This window comes from Procambarus clarkii, chromosome 20 (genome assembly GCF_040958095.1).
Source record: "Procambarus clarkii isolate CNS0578487 chromosome 20, FALCON_Pclarkii_2.0, whole genome shotgun sequence".
NCBI lineage: Eukaryota > Metazoa > Arthropoda > Malacostraca > Decapoda > Cambaridae > Procambarus > Procambarus clarkii.
The window spans coordinates 37,717,488-37,738,032 of record NC_091169.1 but is presented as its reverse complement, the minus strand read 5'-3'; the positions used below and the strand labels follow the sequence as shown (position 1 = coordinate 37,738,032).

General features: G+C 43.5%; 2 protein-coding genes across 2 annotated transcripts in view; both read right to left on the bottom strand.

Annotated features, from left to right (window-relative positions):
• Window positions 1-3,511: 3,511 nt before the first annotated feature.
• Window positions 3,512-20,507, bottom strand: LOC138366819 (proline-rich protein HaeIII subfamily 1-like). Its single transcript, XM_069328105.1, has 4 exons — window positions 20,424-20,507; window positions 18,559-18,610; window positions 18,034-18,295; window positions 3,512-4,112 (listed from the first exon to the last, which is right to left on the bottom strand). Exons 1-4 carry the CDS (start codon window positions 20,505-20,507, stop codon window positions 3,512-3,514), a joined length of 999 nt encoding a protein of 332 aa, XP_069184206.1.
• shakB (shaking B) overlaps window positions 7,920-20,545 on the bottom strand; it is a 570,869-nt gene continuing 558,243 nt past the window's right edge. Inside the window, exon 4 of the mRNA XM_045737872.2 lies at window positions 7,920-18,295. The gene's annotated coding sequence lies outside the window, so the exon portion shown is untranslated. The remainder of the gene's footprint in view (window positions 18,296-20,545) is intronic.

The following is a 20,545-nucleotide window of genomic DNA, read 5'->3' as shown; positions in this document are numbered from 1 at the left end:
AAATTAATAACCAACACCCTAAGAATTGTTGTTTTTCTTAAATAATATACAATATAAAAATCGTATTTACATTAATTTACGTGGAAAAATACTACATTTATATATAGTTTATATAATTTTCAGTAAACCAATTGTTCATATCAAATAGTTAAGAATTTAGTAACGAGGAGAACTTAAACAGCATCCAGGCAGTATGACTGTATAGCACTAGCAAGGAATATAAGGGAGGAAAGAAACACCTTTGAACAGTAGGGGATCGAACGCCGACCTGCATGATACGAGGTTGTGGCTGCATAGGCTCCACTTTTACTGGGCATCTAGCGCGATATGCGGATATAATTTAACGAGAAACAATGCAGACGAGGAGACACAATAACGTGACTGAAATATATTGACCAAACCACTCACTAAAAGGTGAAGGGACGACGACGTTTCGGTCCATCCTGGACCATTTTCGAGTCGATTGTCGATCTCGCAATCGACTTGAGAACGGTCCAGAACGGACCGAAACGTCGTCGTCCCCTCACTTTCTAGAGTCTGGTTTGGTCAACAACGAGAAACAATGATCTTGAACGTACACTAATCCGGAATTGGTGAATATAAACTAACTCGAACTAATTCCTGATCATCACAGCTGGATGTAGTGGATGAGGAATATAAAACTCTGGGGAATTACCATGGCAAGAACCCACATCACAACTAAATGCACCAAAGCCCTTCAAGGAGGCCAAATATCGAACGCAATATGTAAAATACCTGCGGCAGGTGACGCCCCTCCAGCAAAGCTTGCAAATTTCAACACGTCTACACAAATAAAAGTACATTCGTCCATTCGTTATCATAGCTTCTGTTGCCACTTTCTCGGTGTGGCAGTGTCAGTAAAGGGGAAAAATATAATATTGAAGAAATAAGAAAATTAAGTTTTTTTTTCATTTGGCGAAATTTGTTTGGGAAAGATGGATTTCCACCTAATTCTCCCCATTCCTATAACATAGGGGATGAGAGGTTGATTGCAAACAATCAAGTTACAGCCCCGATTCTGTACCAGGTAAGTCCACTACGGGCTCACCATAGCCAGTGCTACTTGCCCCGCTCCTGTACTAGGTAAGTCCACTACGGGCTCACCTTAGCCAGTGCTACTTGCCCCGCTTCTGTACCAGGTAAGTCCACTACGGGCTCACCATTGCCAGTGCTACTTGCCCCGATCCTGTATCAGGTAAGTCTACTACGGGCTCACCATAGCCAGTGCTACTTGCCCCGCTTCTGTACCAGGTAAGTCCACTACGGGCTCACCATTGCCAGTGCTACTTGCCCCGATCCTGTATCAGGTAAGTCTACTACGGGCTCACCATAGCCAGTGCTACTTGCCCCGCTCCTGTACCAGGTAAGTCCACTACGGGCTCACCATTGCCAGTGCTACTTGCCCCGCTTCTGTACCAGGTAAGTCCACTACGGGCTCACCATAGCCAGTGCTACTTGCCCCGCTTCTGTACCAGGTAAGTCCACTACGGGCTCACCATAGCCAGTAGTACTTGCCCCCGCTCCTGTACCAGGTAATTCCACTAAGTCCATTTTCACAGTACTCAAAACAGAACACTTAGCTTTGCGGTGAACCCAACAATAAGAAGGCAAAAGGTCCGTTGATCAAACATTGCAAGCGTAAGCAATAGGGGTTCCGAACCCCTTCAGAGAAAATGGCATTCAGTATGTTGACATTGTTAGAGGTTCACGGTATACTCCTCCATATGGTTATTGCAACAGATCCATTACTCATTCCTCTTGTCAAGGTCTCAACACCATCTTAAATTTATACAAAACAAAAGAAATTGATGATGCCAGAGTCGTGTGTTGCACTTCTGGAGTAGAGACAGTGATGACGCCAGTTTTGACAACTGCATGAATACAATCTCGCATGGCGGCTGTTATTGTTTTAGATTGAGCAACTCGGAACAAACAGTTCCAAGTAGCACGGGCTATGGTGAGCCCGTAGTGGCCTTACCTGGCACAGGAGCGGGGCAAGTAGCGCGGACTATGGTGAGTCCGTAGTGGCCTTACCTGGCACAGGAGCGGGGCAAGTAGCGCGGACTATGGTGAGTCCGTAGTGGACTTACCTGGCACAGGAGCGGGGCAAGTAGCACGGGCTATGGTGAGTCCGTAGTGGACTTACCTGGCACAGGAGCGGGGCAAGTAGCACGGGCTATGGTGAGTCCGTAGTGGCTTTACCTGGCACAGGAGCGGGGCAAGTAGCTCCGGCTATGGTGAGTCCGTAGTGGCTTTACCTGACACAGGAGCGGGGCAAGTAGCTCCGGCTATGGTGAGTCCGTAGTGGCTTTACCTGACACAGGAGCGGGGCTGTAATGGCATTCACCGTGGTTTAAGAGCTGGAATTCCCTACAAAACTTTGCCAATCTGCCACAAGACTTACGGGATTTCCACTTACCTGCCGTTTCCACGCCTCCCGTCTCCTCCTTGTCTACGCTGTAAAGCTTTTTGATAGGAGCTTAAAGAATAATATACAATAAAATATAAATATAATACAATAACCATGATGATGAATAATCGTAGATACAAATTAATAAATCATAGCATAACTTAGTGAACATCAAATGTTCAAGGAAAGTTATTGGCTCGAGGTCAGTGAATTGAGTGCGTACAGGTTGTTAGAGATTGATTAGCGTACTGATTGTCGTATTGCGTCAGCAGCTGGGTGTGTGTGTGTGTATCGACGCGATGAATGCTATATACATAATGGATAACAGCCTACAATGATGTATTATGTATTTTATGCATCGATTTGAACTACAACTTTTTCGAACTCTCCTTGAGTGCACTATCGAGATCTAAGTATCTATAGGGACAAATCTTGTCCTAATAATATACTCAGACCTTGATAAGGCACTCAGGAGATTGCATGAAGACTTCTTGCATTCAGATCTTTGCATAAAATACATGAATGTCTAAGTGTGGTTTTTTTATCCTAAATTATTATAGCTGTGACTAGATATTAACTTATATACGCAATGTTTTTCGCTATTCACAATAGGATATTGGTTATTGCGGGATGGAGAGACGGCCAGCTTGTCTAGGAGTGGGGGAAAGAGAGTTCCATTGAAATACAAAGAAAATCTTGTTCAAAGCCTGGTTCAAAACTTGGTTCAAAGCCTTGTTCATAGCCTTGTTCATTGAATATTTTGTATTTTTTTTACGTTTGAAAAGTTTTGTATATAGTAGTATGAGTATTATTGTAGCAGAGTTGTCAGCGCAGGCGGCTCACAACCGAATGGTCCCTGGTCCGATTCCCGTGCTGGTTGAGACGTTTGGGCAGCGTTTCCTCTCGTCTGATGCCTTTGTTCAACCAGCAGTAAATAGGTTCCATGAAAGTTAGGCGACTGTTGTGGCTTGCATCCTGGATAAGGTCAGTCACTACCCTAGCGAGACTTGGGTAAAGATAGCAGGCTTGTTCCTCCTGACCTCTGGGTCATGAGTACACGAAGCCATAACATTTAATTGTCTAGAGTGGACTAGGACGAATGTAGAGCTTATATGCAGGTTTCTCTGTAGGGAGAGATGTAATGAGGCGTTTAGGGTTTTGGGTAATCCCACAAAGACTCGTCGGGTCGGGCCCTGTCGTCGGGTCGGGCCCTATCGTCAGGTCGGGCCCTGTCGTCTGGTCTGGCCCTGTCTTTGGGTCGGGCCCTCTCGTTGGGTCGGGCCCTCTCGTTGGGCCAGGCCCTCTCGTCGGGTCGGGCCCTCTCGTCGGGTCGGGCCCTCTCGTCGGGGCGTGGCCCTCTCGTTGGGCCAGGCCCTCTCGTCGGGTCGGGCCCTCTCGTCGGGTCGGGCCCTCTCGTCGGGGCGTGGCCCTCTCGTTGGGCCAGGCCCTCTCGTCGGGTCGGGCCCTGTCGTCGGGTCGGGGCCTCTCGTCGGGTCCTGTCGTCGGGTCGGGCCCTCTCGTCGGGTCGGGCCCCTCTCGTCGGGTCGGGCCCCTCTCGTCGGGTCGGGCCCTCTCGTCGGGTCGGGCCCTCTCGTCGGGTCGGGCCCCTCTCGTCGGGTCGGGCCCTCTCGTCGGGTCGGGCCCTCTCGTCGGGTCGGGCCCTCTCGTTGGGTCGGGCCCTCTGACGTAAATCAAACCTCTTGTACACTGATCTTCAAAGTACGTTACAGCTAACCGGATTTGACCCTTGTCTGTTCGGCGAGCTTGACTTCAATCCATGTTAATTCCTGCTGTATTAATAAGCAAAGCTGTTAATTATAACATAAATTATTCGAGGAAATACTCATCACGTGGGAGATATAAACTCAAGGCCAGAACAATGTCCCTGTTAAGGTACAAATTGGAGAGAATATATGCCTTGATCAACGGTATTGATCAATATGGTACAAGTTTGTGGAATAAAAGGATAACGTTTCGCGTTTCTCCGGCAGACACATAACGTTTCCACGGCGTTGCTGGAATGGTATTGAGTTGTTAAAACGTTGTTAAACCTTGCAACAACGTACAGTTAAAAATAACCTAGTTACATTGCTTTTCCTGGGTATTGTGTAAGGAAGTGGTTATGGAGCACAATATCAGCCGCCTTTATGAAACTCAGCATAAAGAAAAGTCTGTGAAGAAAGAGCGCATGTTCAGGGTTTGTAAACTAGCTTGGTGGGGAAGCTTTGCTTTTTTTTCTTGCACGCTTTTGCAACTTGTAATATGACAACTTGTGATGGGATGTGTTTTAAATGCACATTATGAGCTACTGAGCTTGAGAGCTAAGCTATGAGAGTTAATTTATGTGTTGTTTTAGATTCAGCTACTCTGAACACAAAGTTCCAAGTAGAACGGGCTATGGTGAGCCCGTAGTGGACTTATGTGGCACAGGAGCGGGGCTGTAACTGGTGTACGAGAGTTATACTATGAACCTATTTTCAAAAGCATTGAAATGGGTTTGAAAGTGGGTTTATATAGGGTTCTGGCTGTCAGGTGTTGTGAAAGTTGTTATTTTGAAGTCCTGCTACCCCTTCCTCCCCCTATCTAGCCTGAGACCTTGCTATTTGTCTGATATTTAATGCTGTTGCTTCAAAAGCTTAGCAATTAAAACTATTAATCCTGAACAACATAGCTGTTTTCATACTAAATTAATGATTACTAGGAACCACCACTTCCACTAATTTGTATTATAAAAGAATACAAATCAAAGCTGAACATATCATGTTATTTTTTGTGTGTGTAAGAGAAAGAGATCCCTATATATATAATAATATATTTCATCACGATTATCAGCTTCTCTTGTGGAAGTCTAGGTAAAGTAGAGTAGGAGAGCAGCGTCAAGGTTACTTGTAGCAGAGACTGGCAGGTTTGTGAGTTATAAAAGTTTCCGAACATCTCTTGAGAGAAAAATGTATCATCAGAGATCTATTCAGTGTACTTAAACATAAGACGACCGTGAGAATAGCTTATAGTTTATTCCTGAGGGTTTTTGTGGTCTAATGTATGAGAAATTGAGAGATTTCTCTCTGAAGGAGAGAGATATTTCTCTCTGAACGAGAGAGAGATTTTGATACCCTCGAGTAAATCTAAGCCCTTCAACCATCAGCTGTGGAAGCGTGGCGCCCCTTGTGGGTTATCTAGAATTAAGTTTTCCAAGTTTTCAAGCGTATTCCACCTGCTGGTGTTGTCTGATTTTTAGTTTTTTTATGTTTTGCGATTCATAGAGATCTTGGATTCCCTGGTCATGTGTTTGGTGGTGTTTTGCAGCCGTTCTTAAGTGCCATGTTTTGCACTGTAGGTTTTGTTTATTTTTTTTCTTTAATGAATGTTATAGTGCCGAATGGCATAATTGGTACTAGAGCCATGTATAAGTGTAGTTGTGTTTTTGTGCCTAGGTTACGGAACCTTCAAAATTTGATAAAGCTTTTTATGTTTGTTATTTATGTGAATTTGGCTTTTTGTTCTGTTAATCTTTATTCTCAGTGTTCTACTTATATTCGTGTTTGGAGGGGAGGGGAGGTGGGTGTCTGGGTCCCACCCGCAAACAGACGATCCCACCCATCTACCAAAAGTGGGTGTGGGTTGGAAGGGCGGGAGGAGAGGCTGTAGGGTGGTGGGTGGTGACCTCTGTAGTAGCAGGAGTCAGACACAAGCGGGAAATCCCTCCACAGCTTGCAAGGGCGTCCTTGTCCAGCTCTTCGAGGACTTGATCTTCATTAGTAATCTTCTTGCGAGACTCAGACTTCCTCTTGAATGCCTGAAAGCAGAACTTAGCAGACGCGGGTAAGAGGACACTGATGTCACCTTAGAACACTGAGGTGACATCAGTGTCCTCTTTCCTGATTGTACCTCAGGATACTCATTCCTCTCTGCCCGTTCTCGCGCAACCCGTCCTCCTAATAGAACGTCGCATTTTGACGTATAGTCTACCTAAGACCAAAAATCGTCGTACTAGAAAATGGTAGCGGCTCGCGAACTTGACATGCTGTCCCGTTTTTTGTTTTGGGTCCTCTGGTAGGTTAGGATAAGGGCACTTTAGTACGACAGTTTCTTGACGTTGGGAAACGTTAGGAGGACGGGCTGGCTTATTGGCTTGGTAAGTTACAAGGGTCGTAGTCTTAGTAGAGTAATGAAGTATGCCAACTGAAATTTATATTTTGTTTTTAAGGCAATTTTAAGCGCTCTTTACAATAGAAAATCTTGGGGCATTTGCACAATATTTTGAGTGACATATCAACCCGGATTATATTCCAAACCATTTCAGCTATATAAACATTTATATATGTTTATGTTTTATATATTTATAAACATTATACTATGAACATTTCTCACGAGTTCTCTAAATTCTAGAATGTTTTCATCTTTAAATATTTGCTAAAAAGAGAGAGAGGAAACTCTCTGTAGTGTCAGAATTCAGTCCTGTTATTTATTTTGTCAAGGCTTTAATTAATCTTAAATTATCTTTTTATTCGGGAAAAAGATCTCTTGGTAAAATATATTGAATAATAAATGCTGAGATCAGGATAAAAGTTGCTACGAATGGGCCAAATAGGTCTTTTGTAGTTCCATTGATTCTTAATAGTATATTTTCATTCTGTTGAGAGAAAATGGTTTAATGGTTTTCCAGTACTTCTGGTTTTAATGGTTCCAGTACTAAAGAAGTACTGGAAAATGGTTTTCCAGTACTACTTTATCCAATGGTTGACATTGGATAAAGAAGTACTGGAGGTGGTGGTTGGTGTCTATTTTCCGAAGGTTCATGATGCCCAAATATAGGTTTAATTTCAATGGTGATTACCGATACACGTCAAGAATTGAGGTGCATCGGTAATCAATTGTTTTTCCTCTGTTAGGTAACTTAGTGGTTCAGGGGGGGAGGGGGGGGGGATAAAGAATAATAATCAGCATTAGGTTTGTATTTTTTCAAGCATCGGAGCAAACAGAGGTGCAGCGTCGTTGTGGATTTTACACACACACACACACACACACACACACACACACACACACACACACACACACACACACACACACACACACACACACATATATATATATATATATAATGTGTGTGTGTGTGAAATATGCTGTATAATTTGAACTAATGTACCCAGTAGCAGAGATGATTGTCTTCCACAACCTTGAGAACTCCACAACCTTAAAGTCAGGTTATAATATATTTCAACACTGGGGCGTCAATGTCTTAGTATTTGATTTTAGTTACATAGTAAAGCTGAGGGCCATCTTATTAGTTTCATTTTACTAACAGTCCGAAGAAAAAAGATTATCTGATCATTGTTATCAACTTTTTGTCTTTCAAAACCATCGTATGTCAATTTATTTTTGTTTCGATAACAAAAAAAATATTAACGCGAAATTGAAAAAAAAATTGACCAACTGTATATATAAAAGGTTCAAACATATTTACAAATAGGACAAAAAATTCAACAAATAGGACGTGAAATTTATTGTCATATTTTTGTTTAGATCTAATTTTGTAACAATAGGTTCAGATTATTAAGTTTAATAGATGAAACTCCAGGCCAGGATGACATCACCCGTTGTTGTCATAGGTCGACGTTGACATTACCTATTGTTGTCATAGATCGACGTTGACATCACCCATTGTTGCCATAGATCGACGTTGACATCAGCCGTAGTTGCCATAAGCTGACATCAGCCCGATAAACCTGTAATTCATCGTAGACATCAAGCAGATGTGTCCACGTATGGAAGCAAACCCAGTGCGCCCACCAGCTGTCAGAGACATCAGTCCGATGAATCCATACGTCGATGACATCATCTTGACGTAACCAGAGGGCGACGTGGGCATTTGGTGCCTGTCCAAACATACTCTGCTAGAGATGAGAACGTAGACATGAGTTGTGTAAGTTTGCAGTTTCCAACTCATTTGCATTCAATGCAAATGAGTTGCATTGATGTTATTGTGGTAAGGAGAAAGTATTAGGCCAGTACGGCTATACAGCATTTGAAAGAGAGATGAGGACTAGGAGCTGGGATAGGACAGAGCGAAGGAACAGTGCCTCAACCATTTGGATAATCTGGAATCGAACACCGACCTGCAAGAAGCGAGGCTGTCACTGTTCCGACCAGTTCCGTCTGCATATAGTGACTGAATAAGCCAAAATAAAGGCTTCCTGTCCCTGACAACGGGAATTATTTAATGACATAAGATTCTTTGTCTTAACTACTCTATTTCTAATGTTTCGAACACAGCTGGTAAGTCAATGTGGTAACTCTGAAGACACTATTCATCTCAGCATTTCCTTCAGCCCGGGTAAAGGTGATGCTAACGATATGTCCACTACGGGCTCACCATAGCCCGTGCTACTTGGAACTTTTTGTTCCAGGTAGCGAATCCTATCCTAACGATATGTGGACCACGTAAAACAATCAACAATATTGAACATCTGTTCACGACTATTTAAAATATAAAGAATGGTAATATTCTGCCTGACCTGTGAACCACAAGTACCCGTTCTTGCGTTTCCGCTTGTAGTTCAGTTATTTGAAAATAAATACAAGTATTTATTTTCTTAATTCTTTGTTTCTAGTCGGCATTTTACACATGTTCTAACTTCCAGTAATAATAACTACGGTTTGTCCATTACTGTTGACAATTATTTATTTAGTAAGCGAAAACCCTGAGAAATAAGACTTGTCAAATAAGATTAATAATATGAATATATTAAATGATATCTGAAGGGCCAGGAAGGTTGGACTTAAAAATCCCCAAATTAATAAGGATTCAAGTTCTCAGATAACCTATAAATGTAATAAATAAAACGCAGGATACTATTCCTTTTTATTGTTCTGATACAAATGGTTATCTACAGGTGGTACGATGTGGCATGTCTTATTTAATAATAATGGTAATAATATTATCAATGATAACCATAAAGGCAATAATGATCATCATAATAACTTGCACTCCTTAAGATCCACACATGGAAAAAGACGTCCCTAGTGATATCTGGCGCGTCCTAGCGCACTAAGATACCCTCCCGGGCGATATGTTGACATACGCGTCCTCTGCCCGGGCCGCCGGGGCGGCAGCTGGGGTCCGCCCCTTGTAATGGGCGGGCCGGTGCGGGCCGGGCTCCTGGCGCGGGCCGGCTGGGCATTCTCACCGGCGGCTGGGCGGCAGGCACTAGCATGAAGCCTAACAGGACACTTCCTCTATAGCAATTCAAGTAAAATACCTAAAAAAGTTTTGGATCGTAAACTCCGTAACTTGGCAAGTAACGAGGGGGTTGTTGGGGCGGGGGGGAAACAAACATGGGAGTAAGCTGGCAAACCGAGCCCTAGATCCTGGTGAAGGGGGGCTTCGGCTGCCCCTCCCGCGGGTCAGCGAGACCCAGCCAGGAGTAAATGGCAGTTGGCGGGCCAGGCGCGGGCCGGGCTACTGGCAGTCATAACAAAGAAGAAGGAGAGGGCTCCAGTCTCAACTGGCCCGACCCACACCGAGCCCCAGAGAGCAGCAACACACGCTGCTCTTGGCGCTCTTCGTGCTTTCAGTCTCACACAGTTTTGAAAGAGAGTGCGGTCCTGCGTGTGGGGCGGCCCGGTGCGGCCCTACCTGATTCAGGCAGGGCCGTCGGGTCGCAGGCTGATAGTCAGCGCAGCCGTGGACGCTCCGTTGTCACGCTGGAGGTTCCCAAAGCGGCCTGCCCAGCTTAGAAGTGGCCGCCTGGGGCACCATATGGAGTCCGTCGTAGGAAAACAGTGACGCAGAAAAGCTGCTTTTTTTTGTGACAACCAGCATCCAGGGCGACATGGGTGTGATATGCATCATTCACGATTGGTTCAGGGAACTGGTCAAAACAATTAGGGGGGCTTGATGGATCCTCATGTTCGGCTGGAATGTAACGCATCAAACTTCACCTGTAGGCAGTATGTTGGCTTTATTTAACAACATTAAGCATATTTTCCTTATCAATGCTTTTTTGTATATAACTTGGGTGCGATCAGATAAAATTAAAAGCGTCACAGGCGAAACAAACATGTCAGAGGTGCACACGCAAACTTGGGCAACAAAACAAATGGGCAAGATTGAGTGCGTATTGAAGCGCATCACACGTGGTCAACAGAGACAAACAACGCACAGACCTGTACAATTAACAGTCAGTTTTTTTTTGTAAGCCACATTTTCGGTGCCCTGAGATCTTTCAAGCTTCCACGTGAAGAGTTGTCAAGACTCGAGAGCATACAAAATAGCATAGTTACCCCGATCCACAGAGCGCCGTCCCTCTCAAGAGTATTAAAGAAAACATGCTCCCTGCACGAACTAGGGAGCTATATACCATCGCTCCGTCGTGGAGATTGGAACCTCGACGAAGGCTGAATACTGGTCTTCCACACAGTGGAGGTTCTACTCTGCCCGTACTAACTGCTACTGAGAACGGCTGCTTCTGCTATAGTATCTCCTGCTCAGTCAGAAGCTATAACCTCTTACAAATGCATCTAGCGAAATTCACACTACTTTCACAAGTACATCGGAAATAGCCTTGAGGAACTTTAAAGTCTACTGCTACGTCTCTAACCGTATAGTGTCTCACAAGCGGGAGAATTATTTACAGCCTGATGCGACAGGTTGTCATGACAGCTAGTTTAGTTTGATCAACTTGACTATTTATACATATGTAGATCGGGAGGGGAGGGAGGGTGAGGGGGGACAAAATTTTGATTTGAGGTTTTGATAACACTTTCCTGGTGGGCACCATAACTTCCGGACACCATACGAGGACGCGAGTCGTGTGGGAGAAGACTAAACGCGAAATAATTTGAGTGTAATATAGAGAAACCATTGAACAAGCAGTAATTTAAACGAAACACGTTAAACTTATTAAAATTATATTTGCATGAAACATAAGTGACACACCGCAATTGTACAACAATCGGTAACAATTTATTTGTATCGTTGACAAGGTTCATTTGAAGTCCATCCACCAGCTCTCATTATTTTTAACTATTTTTTAGAACCGTTGTTCTAAAATGTTTATGTTGTTTGATGACAGAATCATGTTTATACTACATGCGAAGTTTAGAAATCAATGCTTTATTGATTCACGTTCGTTTTAAATTTCTGAAAGTTAATTATGCTGAAGAAGTTTTATAATCAAAATATACTTTATTATGAGAGAGGGAAGGTTAGCACTGCTTCATTTTCTATAACTAGTCCTACGCCGGCATTACAGAAAACGGATCAAGCAGAGAGCGCTGGTGGAAGGTAAACCCTACGAACCTTGGGGATACATGGTCGCTATAACAAGGCACGAGGTGGTGGCTAGGAAGGCACAGTATGAACCGTGACCAGGACCTTCTAGCAGTGCCGCCACAGAAAAAAATACCATGACACCTCAGGGATGTGATATTATCGGTTTTGATGTAAATCGCTTGATATCTTTCTAAGGAGCTAAAGTTCATTGCGGCCGAATGTTTCGCTTCATTGTATCCTGCGTTGTGTGGGAACTTGTCGAAGTTTGTGACTTGACCGCCGGTTTCAAGCCTTTCAACGCTTTATCCAGCGTAAAGCCTACCTCATTACCCGTGTTGTGCGTAGGACTGATGAGATGGTAGTTTGCAGTACGGTCGTTAATAATATTATTTATTAACTCAAAACAGGTGGTCACATCACCTTTTCTGAGCAGCACTTGAGGGGCAAGTGCCACCAATCACAGTGCAGTGTCGCCGCTCGGGCCTCGCACACTCCACATAGATGCTGATCGTCAATAAATAATGTTTCACTCCATGTTAGTAGTCAAGATAATCCTCTTAGCAGTTTAACATTAGAGTTTAACATTGTAACTGTGCCATCACAGTCTATAGTTCTCTATATCACCTAGCATCCAGATGACCCATGAAAAGCCTCCGATAAGCTGAAGGGAACTAATTACTCTAAAGAACACTCGAAACATGAACAGTCTAAAGAACAATGTGCGAATGACAAGAACCCATAGAGGTTTATAAATTGGATGGGAATGACTAACATGAAGTATAGTGTGTTGAGAGATGAGGTATGATGATTATAATGCTGTATTTACATGGACAAATGACCAGGAGACTATTATTGTGAGACAATGATTCATTTACAGGTTATAAGACGTCTCTGCGACGTTCGTATAGATTTGAAAGATCAGGAGAATGCGAGTGATATATGAGAGTGACGGGAATATGACTGGAGGAGAAGAGTGGGGTAGACCTGAGGTGTACACCGACAGCCTTAAGCAAAGACAGAATAACATCTGGATTATACCTCCTGAAAGTTGTATTTATCCCACATATATTTCCAAGTTTTATGAACTGTCTAAATTCAAAGAGAATTGTCTGTTTTTCTTTAGTTTTTTTGTCTAATCCAATGTAAATACCAATATTTGTCTAATACCTGTATTCTGTAGCTACAACCCCGGGTCACAAAGGCCCGCCTGCCTTAAGCTGGTGATTATACATAACTCAAATACACGTAGAAAGCAGTAAGGACAATACCGAAGACCTGGGGGTGTAGTGCCCCTTTACTACGACCATTCTTTAAGGTCTTTCAGCACCCAAGGTGTGATCACTAAAGTGTGTAGCTCTTGGAAGGTGTTTTGGTCTTGATCAAGAGCTTCCCTGAGCGGTAATCAACAAGGAGAAAACCTTCCCTTGGATACAGCTTCAAGCCAACCAAACCAACTAGATCAGCGACTACTGAAGATGGGGAGAGGGATAGGACGAGGTGTGTCTGACGGCCACCAGTTGTGGTATAGGAGAGACCTCCTACACCACAACTGGTGGCCGTCAGGAGAGACCTGTAGTATGCGAGACCTCGAGCAGGGACGTGCACCCATGCCTGCCTGTGGATGTAAACAGCCTACCTACAGCGTGTATAACAGTGTGGGTGGAGTCATACAGCGTGTATAACAATGTGGGTGGAGTCATACAGTGTGTATAACAGTGTAGTGGAGTCATACAGTGAGTATAACAGTGTTGTGGAGTCATACAGCGTGTATAACAATGTGGGTGGAGTCATACAGTGTGTATAACAGTGTAGTGGAGTCATACAGTGAGTATAACAGTGTTGTGGAGTCATACAGCGTGTATAACAGTGTGGGTGGAGTCATACAGCGTGTATAACAGTGTGGGTGGAGTCATACAGCGTGCATAACAGTGTAGTGGAGTCATACAGCGTGTATAATAGTGTAGTGGAGTCATACAGCGTGTATAACATTGTTGTGGAGTCATACAGCGTGTATAACAGTGTGGGTGGAGTCATACAGCGTGTATAACAGTGTAGTGGAGTCATACAGCGTGTATAACAGTGTGGTGGAGTCATACAGCGTGTATAACAGTGTAGTGGAGTCATACAGCGTGTATAACAGTGTAGTGGAGTCATACAGCGTGTATAACAGTGTAGTGGAGTCATACAGTCTAAATCAACAGAAAGGCACAACAAACAAGACGGGAAAACCAACGCCAATTGGGTCGTCAGCCAAACGTTCCGGTCCCCACCTAAAGTATGGATCACCTACTGTGCTCTCTACGTCAACTTTACTACATGCACACATCTACATGTCGAGTAAAGTTAAGTACGCTCCCGGCCACACAATGACGTAGGCGGTAGTCTTGCCTTCTTTACAAATGGATGTCAATAAAATAGAGTCAATAACTATAACAGTATGGCTGTGAGAGCACGGGCCGTCCGCCTTGCTGTCCGGATCCAGCCATCTGAACGACAACAGTTGCCGCGCAAAAGACACACATGTCCTTTCGATTAGCGCCGGATTGAACACGTCGCAGCGTCGCTTTCTCTGGAGTAGGAGCAGACAGCGATACGCGGAGTACCGTCCCGTGCTCCCAACGCAGTCCATATCATCGGTACTTTTCCTCAAAAAGGTAACAGTAACCAAAAATAATCCCGTAGTACCAGTACTCATCCGTAGCATAACGGGCGTTGCACTAGATTAAAAGGGGCTATATTACAGCTCAGGGGGATCAAACAGTCATATTAATGGTATTATTATCAATAAGGTGCATTTACAGAGGTGGCAGTGCATAGATGTTATGTTATTGAAGAACTCTCTACAAAAAGTATTTATTGCTTTCTTTGTAGGATCACCATGCATAACGACTTAGCCTTTAAAACTAAAAACTCAGGCTAGAGAGTTAGCGACTCGTCGCAAAGGAAGAAAAAAGGAAGTTCTCAATCGACCAGTTTAGTCAACTGGAATATAAAAGCAATTTTAGCAACCTATATAAATGTTCATACCACTATTAAAAACTCAATTACAAAAAGGATTCAGTGCAGGACAATGGTAACTGGCAGAGTTCTCAAGACTAAATACATCGTTTAACAGCCGTGAAATAAATTTTAAGTCCTTTAGCATGAGAACCAACCTACCCTGAAACCTACAGTTGACCTTCAAAGCTTCACTAGTCGTCCTCAACGACATCTAACCTGGTTGCAAGAACGGGAACGAGACCAGACTCTGTGATCATTACGATAGATTGTAGTTAAAACTCATTTTTCAGATACTCAAACAAAATAAAACAGGTCTTACTACAATACCATCCAAGATCTACATCGGCTGACCCCACCATGAATTGAGCAGCATAAATCAATGTCATGACCTAGTGGCTTAAAGAGACTAGCTGGACACTACCTTACCTAGAGCTACGAGTCCCTATTAATAAGACTTTAAAATTCATCGTCTGTATGGGGCTGACCGACCATCAGTAGTTCGTAGAACTTTTAAAAGAGTTCTTCAAAATGTTAGAGAAAACTATCTTATTTTATATATATATATATATATATATATATATATATATATATATATATATATATATATATATATATATATATATATATATATATATATATATAATTATTTTTTCTAAACTGCATAAAGTAAAAATTTATTTTGAAAATTCTATTTATATACTCCACACGTTTATAAATCTGTCACATAATGCCACACCGAATAAGTCTGGAGGCTAAAAAAAGATTGATATTTACATATGTGAGAGCTAAAATAAGCTTAGATAGTAAGCCAAAATGTTATGAATAAGGACATTAAATTCTTTTTTATTTTTTGGTAATTACTAGGAGCCAAAAAATGATTCTGTACAAATACGATCCAAGAAAATATGAGAAAACTGTGAATAAGGAAAGATGTTTTAAGTGACCAGAAACAGTGGAGTCTAAAAGTGGAGTCGCTATAATGCTATATTGGGCGACACATCTCAGCTAATGTAGCTGGGAGTGGCCACCATACGACCATTCTACAGTCGTTCTCACCATGGTCACTATACCTCTGCCTTCACGACCGGTCGTCCTCCCACCTCCAGTACACCCCTGTGGTGGTGTCTCCACACACACACACACACACACACACACACACACACACACACACACACACACACACACACACACACATACACACACACACACTGAGGACGTGTGGATGTGTATGTGTTAGAGATAAATATATGTAGTAGACATAATAGAGGAAAAATAAATTTGTTAGAAAGGTGGGATCCAAGAGTTAATAGCTTGATTATGCAGATACAAATAGTAAATATACACACACACACACACACACACACACACACACACACACACACACACACACACACACACACACACACACATGTGACTACCATGGCAGTCTAGTCAATCTCTATTTTATCTTTATTGGACACCAACCATAGGCGGAGTTTAACAGACCTACTCTATAAAAAGTCAAGTTCTAACCAGTTGTGGAGACACATGGTGTGTGTGTGTTTGTGTGTGTGTGTGTGTGTGTGTGTGTGTGTGTGTGTGTGTGTGTGTGTGTGTGTGTGTTGACGGGTGGGAGGCGGGAGACAAAGACCTTGAAGGGAGTGGTGAGTTTATTTGTAGAAGAACCCCAGGCTGCCGCTCACGTTCCCGCTGCCGCCTCGTCTCTCTCGCTTATTCCCCCACACCACACACCTCCATACTCTTCTCGTGGCTGTTATTTCCCCCTTTATCCCCTATTTTTTTCCCCCGCGCACTCTCGTTTTCTTTCTCGTAAGTCTCGCCTTGCTTTAGGGGGGTGCACTTCAAGACTATATTAACTATAAAGGACAAAAAACATATCTAATGTGTTTTTGGGGGATAGATTTATCTGTTTTTTTTTCTGTCACTCGTCCATGATTCACTGCTCGGTGTTTCGTGGCGCAGTAGTCTTGATATAGTAAGCAACACCAGCAGAAGAGTTGAGATTGAGCCTATATATGATGTACACAATTTATCATCGCCAGCCTTGCATATCCAGTCTTGTTCTCTCTTGTTCTCTCCAGTGTAAGTGAACGTTTCTCCAATCAGTATCTGTTCTTTTTATGTTTTGTATTTACTCCCTGTATTGCTATGTGAGGTCTCTGATAACAAAATTTGTACCGCACACGAAACATGAAATCTCTATTTTCTCTAATAATATATATTTTTTCCCGTTAAACACTGATAAATGACAGATTTTGTTTTTAAAGTTTATAGTAAGAGTACCAGGTTCAGAGCTTTTCCCCCCTAGCAATTGCAATAAATTTGACTCGTAACTTTCAAATCAGCACTGATTTTTGTTGCAAACAATCCGATCACTTTTGGCTTTGTTGCAATCAGTCGGGTCACCTTTGACTTTATTGCGATCACTACTTAATTTAACTGTGCATTATCATAATTTTCACTGTAGTTCACTCCCCGCAATTATTGCTATCAACACCAACATTTGGATTTTGACGAGGAACGAGTGGGACTTGGTGCGTGAGGTCAGACGATGTCAGGATGTCCCAGGACGTCCCATACAGTCTCAGGAATGTCTCGGGCAGTCTCAGGATGTCTCTAGACAATCTCAGGGTGTCCGCTGCAGTCTCAGGACCCCCAGGCAGTTTTGGGAGGTATCCCAAGCAGTCTTGGGATGTCTCATGTCATCTTGGGGATGTCCCAGACCCTTCTGTTGGCGTCCCGACCATTACCGTATTGTAAGTGATGTAATGCTTTACCGTATATAACCACTCCTATACCTTCGTGTTTGCGTGTGTTTAACGTATGTATATATGTATAAGCTAAAGCCAATGTGTTAATTTTTGAGCGTGTGTAGTTCCTGAACAAAAGCAACCTGTGTGCGTATCGTCCCAGTTGCGTGGCAGACATCATTCGTTTAACGAAATTGTTTACAGGCTTCGATTGCAACTTGCAATAGCAACATTTTGTGAGGTTAAATGTGTAGGGACTGAATGGCGGAGAGTGCGTCATTGTTTGGATTTGCAACTTGAGGCTGTGGCTTGCAAAGCTGGAACAAATTGCAGGTCAAGCATTCGGGTGGTAATGCTGTGGTTTTAAGCAGTGTGTTTTCTGTGTGGACAGCGTGATGCTGTAGGCTGGCGTGTGTGTGAGGCGGTGTGATCGGGCCGCTCGTGAAGGGGGTGACTCTGACAACGCAAACCTTTGTGGTGGGCCAACAGCACACTAACACACTTGCTTGGCGTGAACAAAACCGTGCGAGAATGGCAGCAGAAATGGCAGCGTTGCGTTGTTAGCTATGAGTTCACACGGCAGCATGAGGCAGCGTGTGAAGGAAGGCAGCCAGGGAGGTGGGGATGGGCGTGGCTTGGGCATGGAGGTCCCGGGCTGGGCTGGGCTGGGTGTAGGCCGACGACGGAGGCCGGCGTCGGGGCCGACGATGGGCGCCCGACGTCGGGGCTGACGACGGGGCCGGCGTCGAAGCTGACGGGGGCCGGCGTCGGGGTCAGGTGTTGGCAGGACACGGCACATCAGGAGGAGCGGCTCGCTCTCTCCGCTGACCGGAATACTTTCTGCGGAACAACGAACTTGTTACTAAAAAAGAATGACATGACTTTCGTTAAATCTCGTCAACAAAAGTGGCATACTATTGTTATTGCTGATATAACTGGACAGTGTCGTTAGTAGTAAAATTGTAGTTTGTAGTAAAGCCAAGATATGAAGTTTACAGTGGCAAACGTAAGGCAAAGGGCCCTATATGGGGGTATGTAAGGCTTTCTTCTTTATTAATTAATGTGGAGAACCAAGCGAGTCATAAATAGGGTTATTTAACTACCTGAGTTGGCTAGGAAATTGAAGATAAATGTCTCCATTTGTGTTCTGAGGATCTGTTTACACAAATGTACGGGTGTATATTTGTGTAAACAGATCCTCACAACACTAACAGCTTCTAACTCACTAACAGGTAACAGCTTCTCGTCCGTGTCAACCTGCTTTGTGCCCTGGAGAGGCCACTCCAGATCGACAACCAGAGCGCAACTCTATAGTCTCCTGAGACTGATGGATGCCTACTACTACTACTACTACTACTGGTGTAATTGACAAAGACCAGGATTTTTCAAGCATTTAAATGGCCGCTTCCGAAACCTGTACATTTTTCCCCAATCATAGGGGGCATAGTCTTGATTTATTAAATAGTTTACGAGCTTGGGAACGCTGCGAAGTCGTCGTTGAGCCAAAGCTATTGTTGCCGTAGACAATCTGGTAACGCTTCCGTATTTATGAACTGTTTGGTGATATATATTTAACCTTCTAAGCCGTCATGATTGAAGAAAGATGTATACATGTATTGTATACATTTCGTTTTATTTGTGAGGGGACTATTAGATGCTTGATGGAGACCAGACCACACACTAGAAAGTGAAGAGACGACGACGTTTCGGTCCGTTCTGGACCATTATCAAATCGATTGAGAATGGTCCAGGACGGACCGAAACGTCGTCGTCTATTTACTTTCTAGTGTGTGGTTTGGTCAACATATTTCAGCCACGTTATTGTGACTCCTCGTCTGCTTGATGGAGCTTGGCCATAAGCTTGGCAGGAGTGGAAGATTATCGGAATATATTGTCTCTTTCTGAGATGGGCGTGAAGAAGGGTGTCAACAGAGCTTGACCGCCTTCTCAGGCAAATACAACGTTATGTTTAATAGCGATTTTCAAGTTGTTTCAAGTTATAATTAAAACAAAATTGTGTTTACTGGGTTATAGCTACGTTACATTTTGTTCAGCTTCATCTGTTTTATGCAGGATTCGAGCTCTTGCATTTTGATGTGAAAGGCGTCTAAGACCTGTATATCTATGTGCTGCGAGACTACTGTGTTATCTTTTCATGTAATGAACAGGATTGCAGGTTGCATTTCGCCTTTGATTAGATTCCTTATAAGTCTACGGATATTTTTTTATTCATGCATGTTTATACAACAAATTTTGATATGTAATTAAATTTCGGTTCCTCTATCAAATGTTTTCAAATTCAATTCAATTAACATTCTATTATCAGATAAATTAAGCATTTAAATGAAGTGGGGTTGAAATGTGACTTCCACGTCCTTCTTAATGCTAGGTCGATCTTCCCATTATTCAAAAGAAGATATGATGAACAAATTGATCGGGAATCATTGTATTAGACTACCTGGCGGCCGGAAAGGGGAGGCTAAGGAGCTGAAGCTCGATCCTGCTGGCGTAACTAGGCGAGTACAAATAGGAAACACACACACGCACACGCGAGCGCGCGTGCCACAGAAGAGTTAAGGGAGACATTATCAGGAACACGAACACGGGAACACAGGTGGAAACTTAGCGCCCAAAGTGAGCCACAGAGACAACACAACTAGGTGAGTACACACACGCTCACTGAATAGTCACCCAATGGAAATTTCTGCTCAGAATAGGTCGTAGCCCTATTGGCCAAGCGGTCGAGGGGGTGTTCCACGTAGGGTGAGGGCACCAAAGAGGACTTGAATTGCCAGTTTGGTGTTTGCCAAAAAGGCCAGCAGGACGTGATTCCTCATTCTGCTACAGTCGAACTGATCAAATTAATACAGCTTCCTCCCTCTCAACCTTCACTATCTCCTCCCTCTTTCCCCTTATCCACCACATTCCTCACTTAAACTCCTCCCCCCCCCATCATTCTCTCTCACACCCTCCCAGATGATTCAATTGGTAAACGGTACACGGTACTGTGGTCACTGTACCGTGTACGTTTGTGGGAGATGTTGGGCGTCATGGGTTCGAATCCTGGCCGGGTCATTTAGAGTTCTTAGT

Excerpts from the sequence above, each read along its gene's own strand:
- LOC138366819 (XM_069328105.1), bottom strand. The coding sequence starts at position 20,507 with ATGACGCCCAACATCTCCCACAAACGTACACGGTACAGTGACCACAGT. Across the intron at positions 18,296-18,558 it reads CAATTTCCTAGCCAACTCAG|AAAGTATTCCGGTCAGCGGA; the intron begins GTAGTTAAATAA and ends GTTGTTCCGCAG. Across the intron at positions 4,113-18,033 it reads ACACGCTGCCTCATGCTGCC|AGGGCCCGACCCAACGAGAG; the intron begins GTGTGAACTCAT and ends GATTTACGTCAG.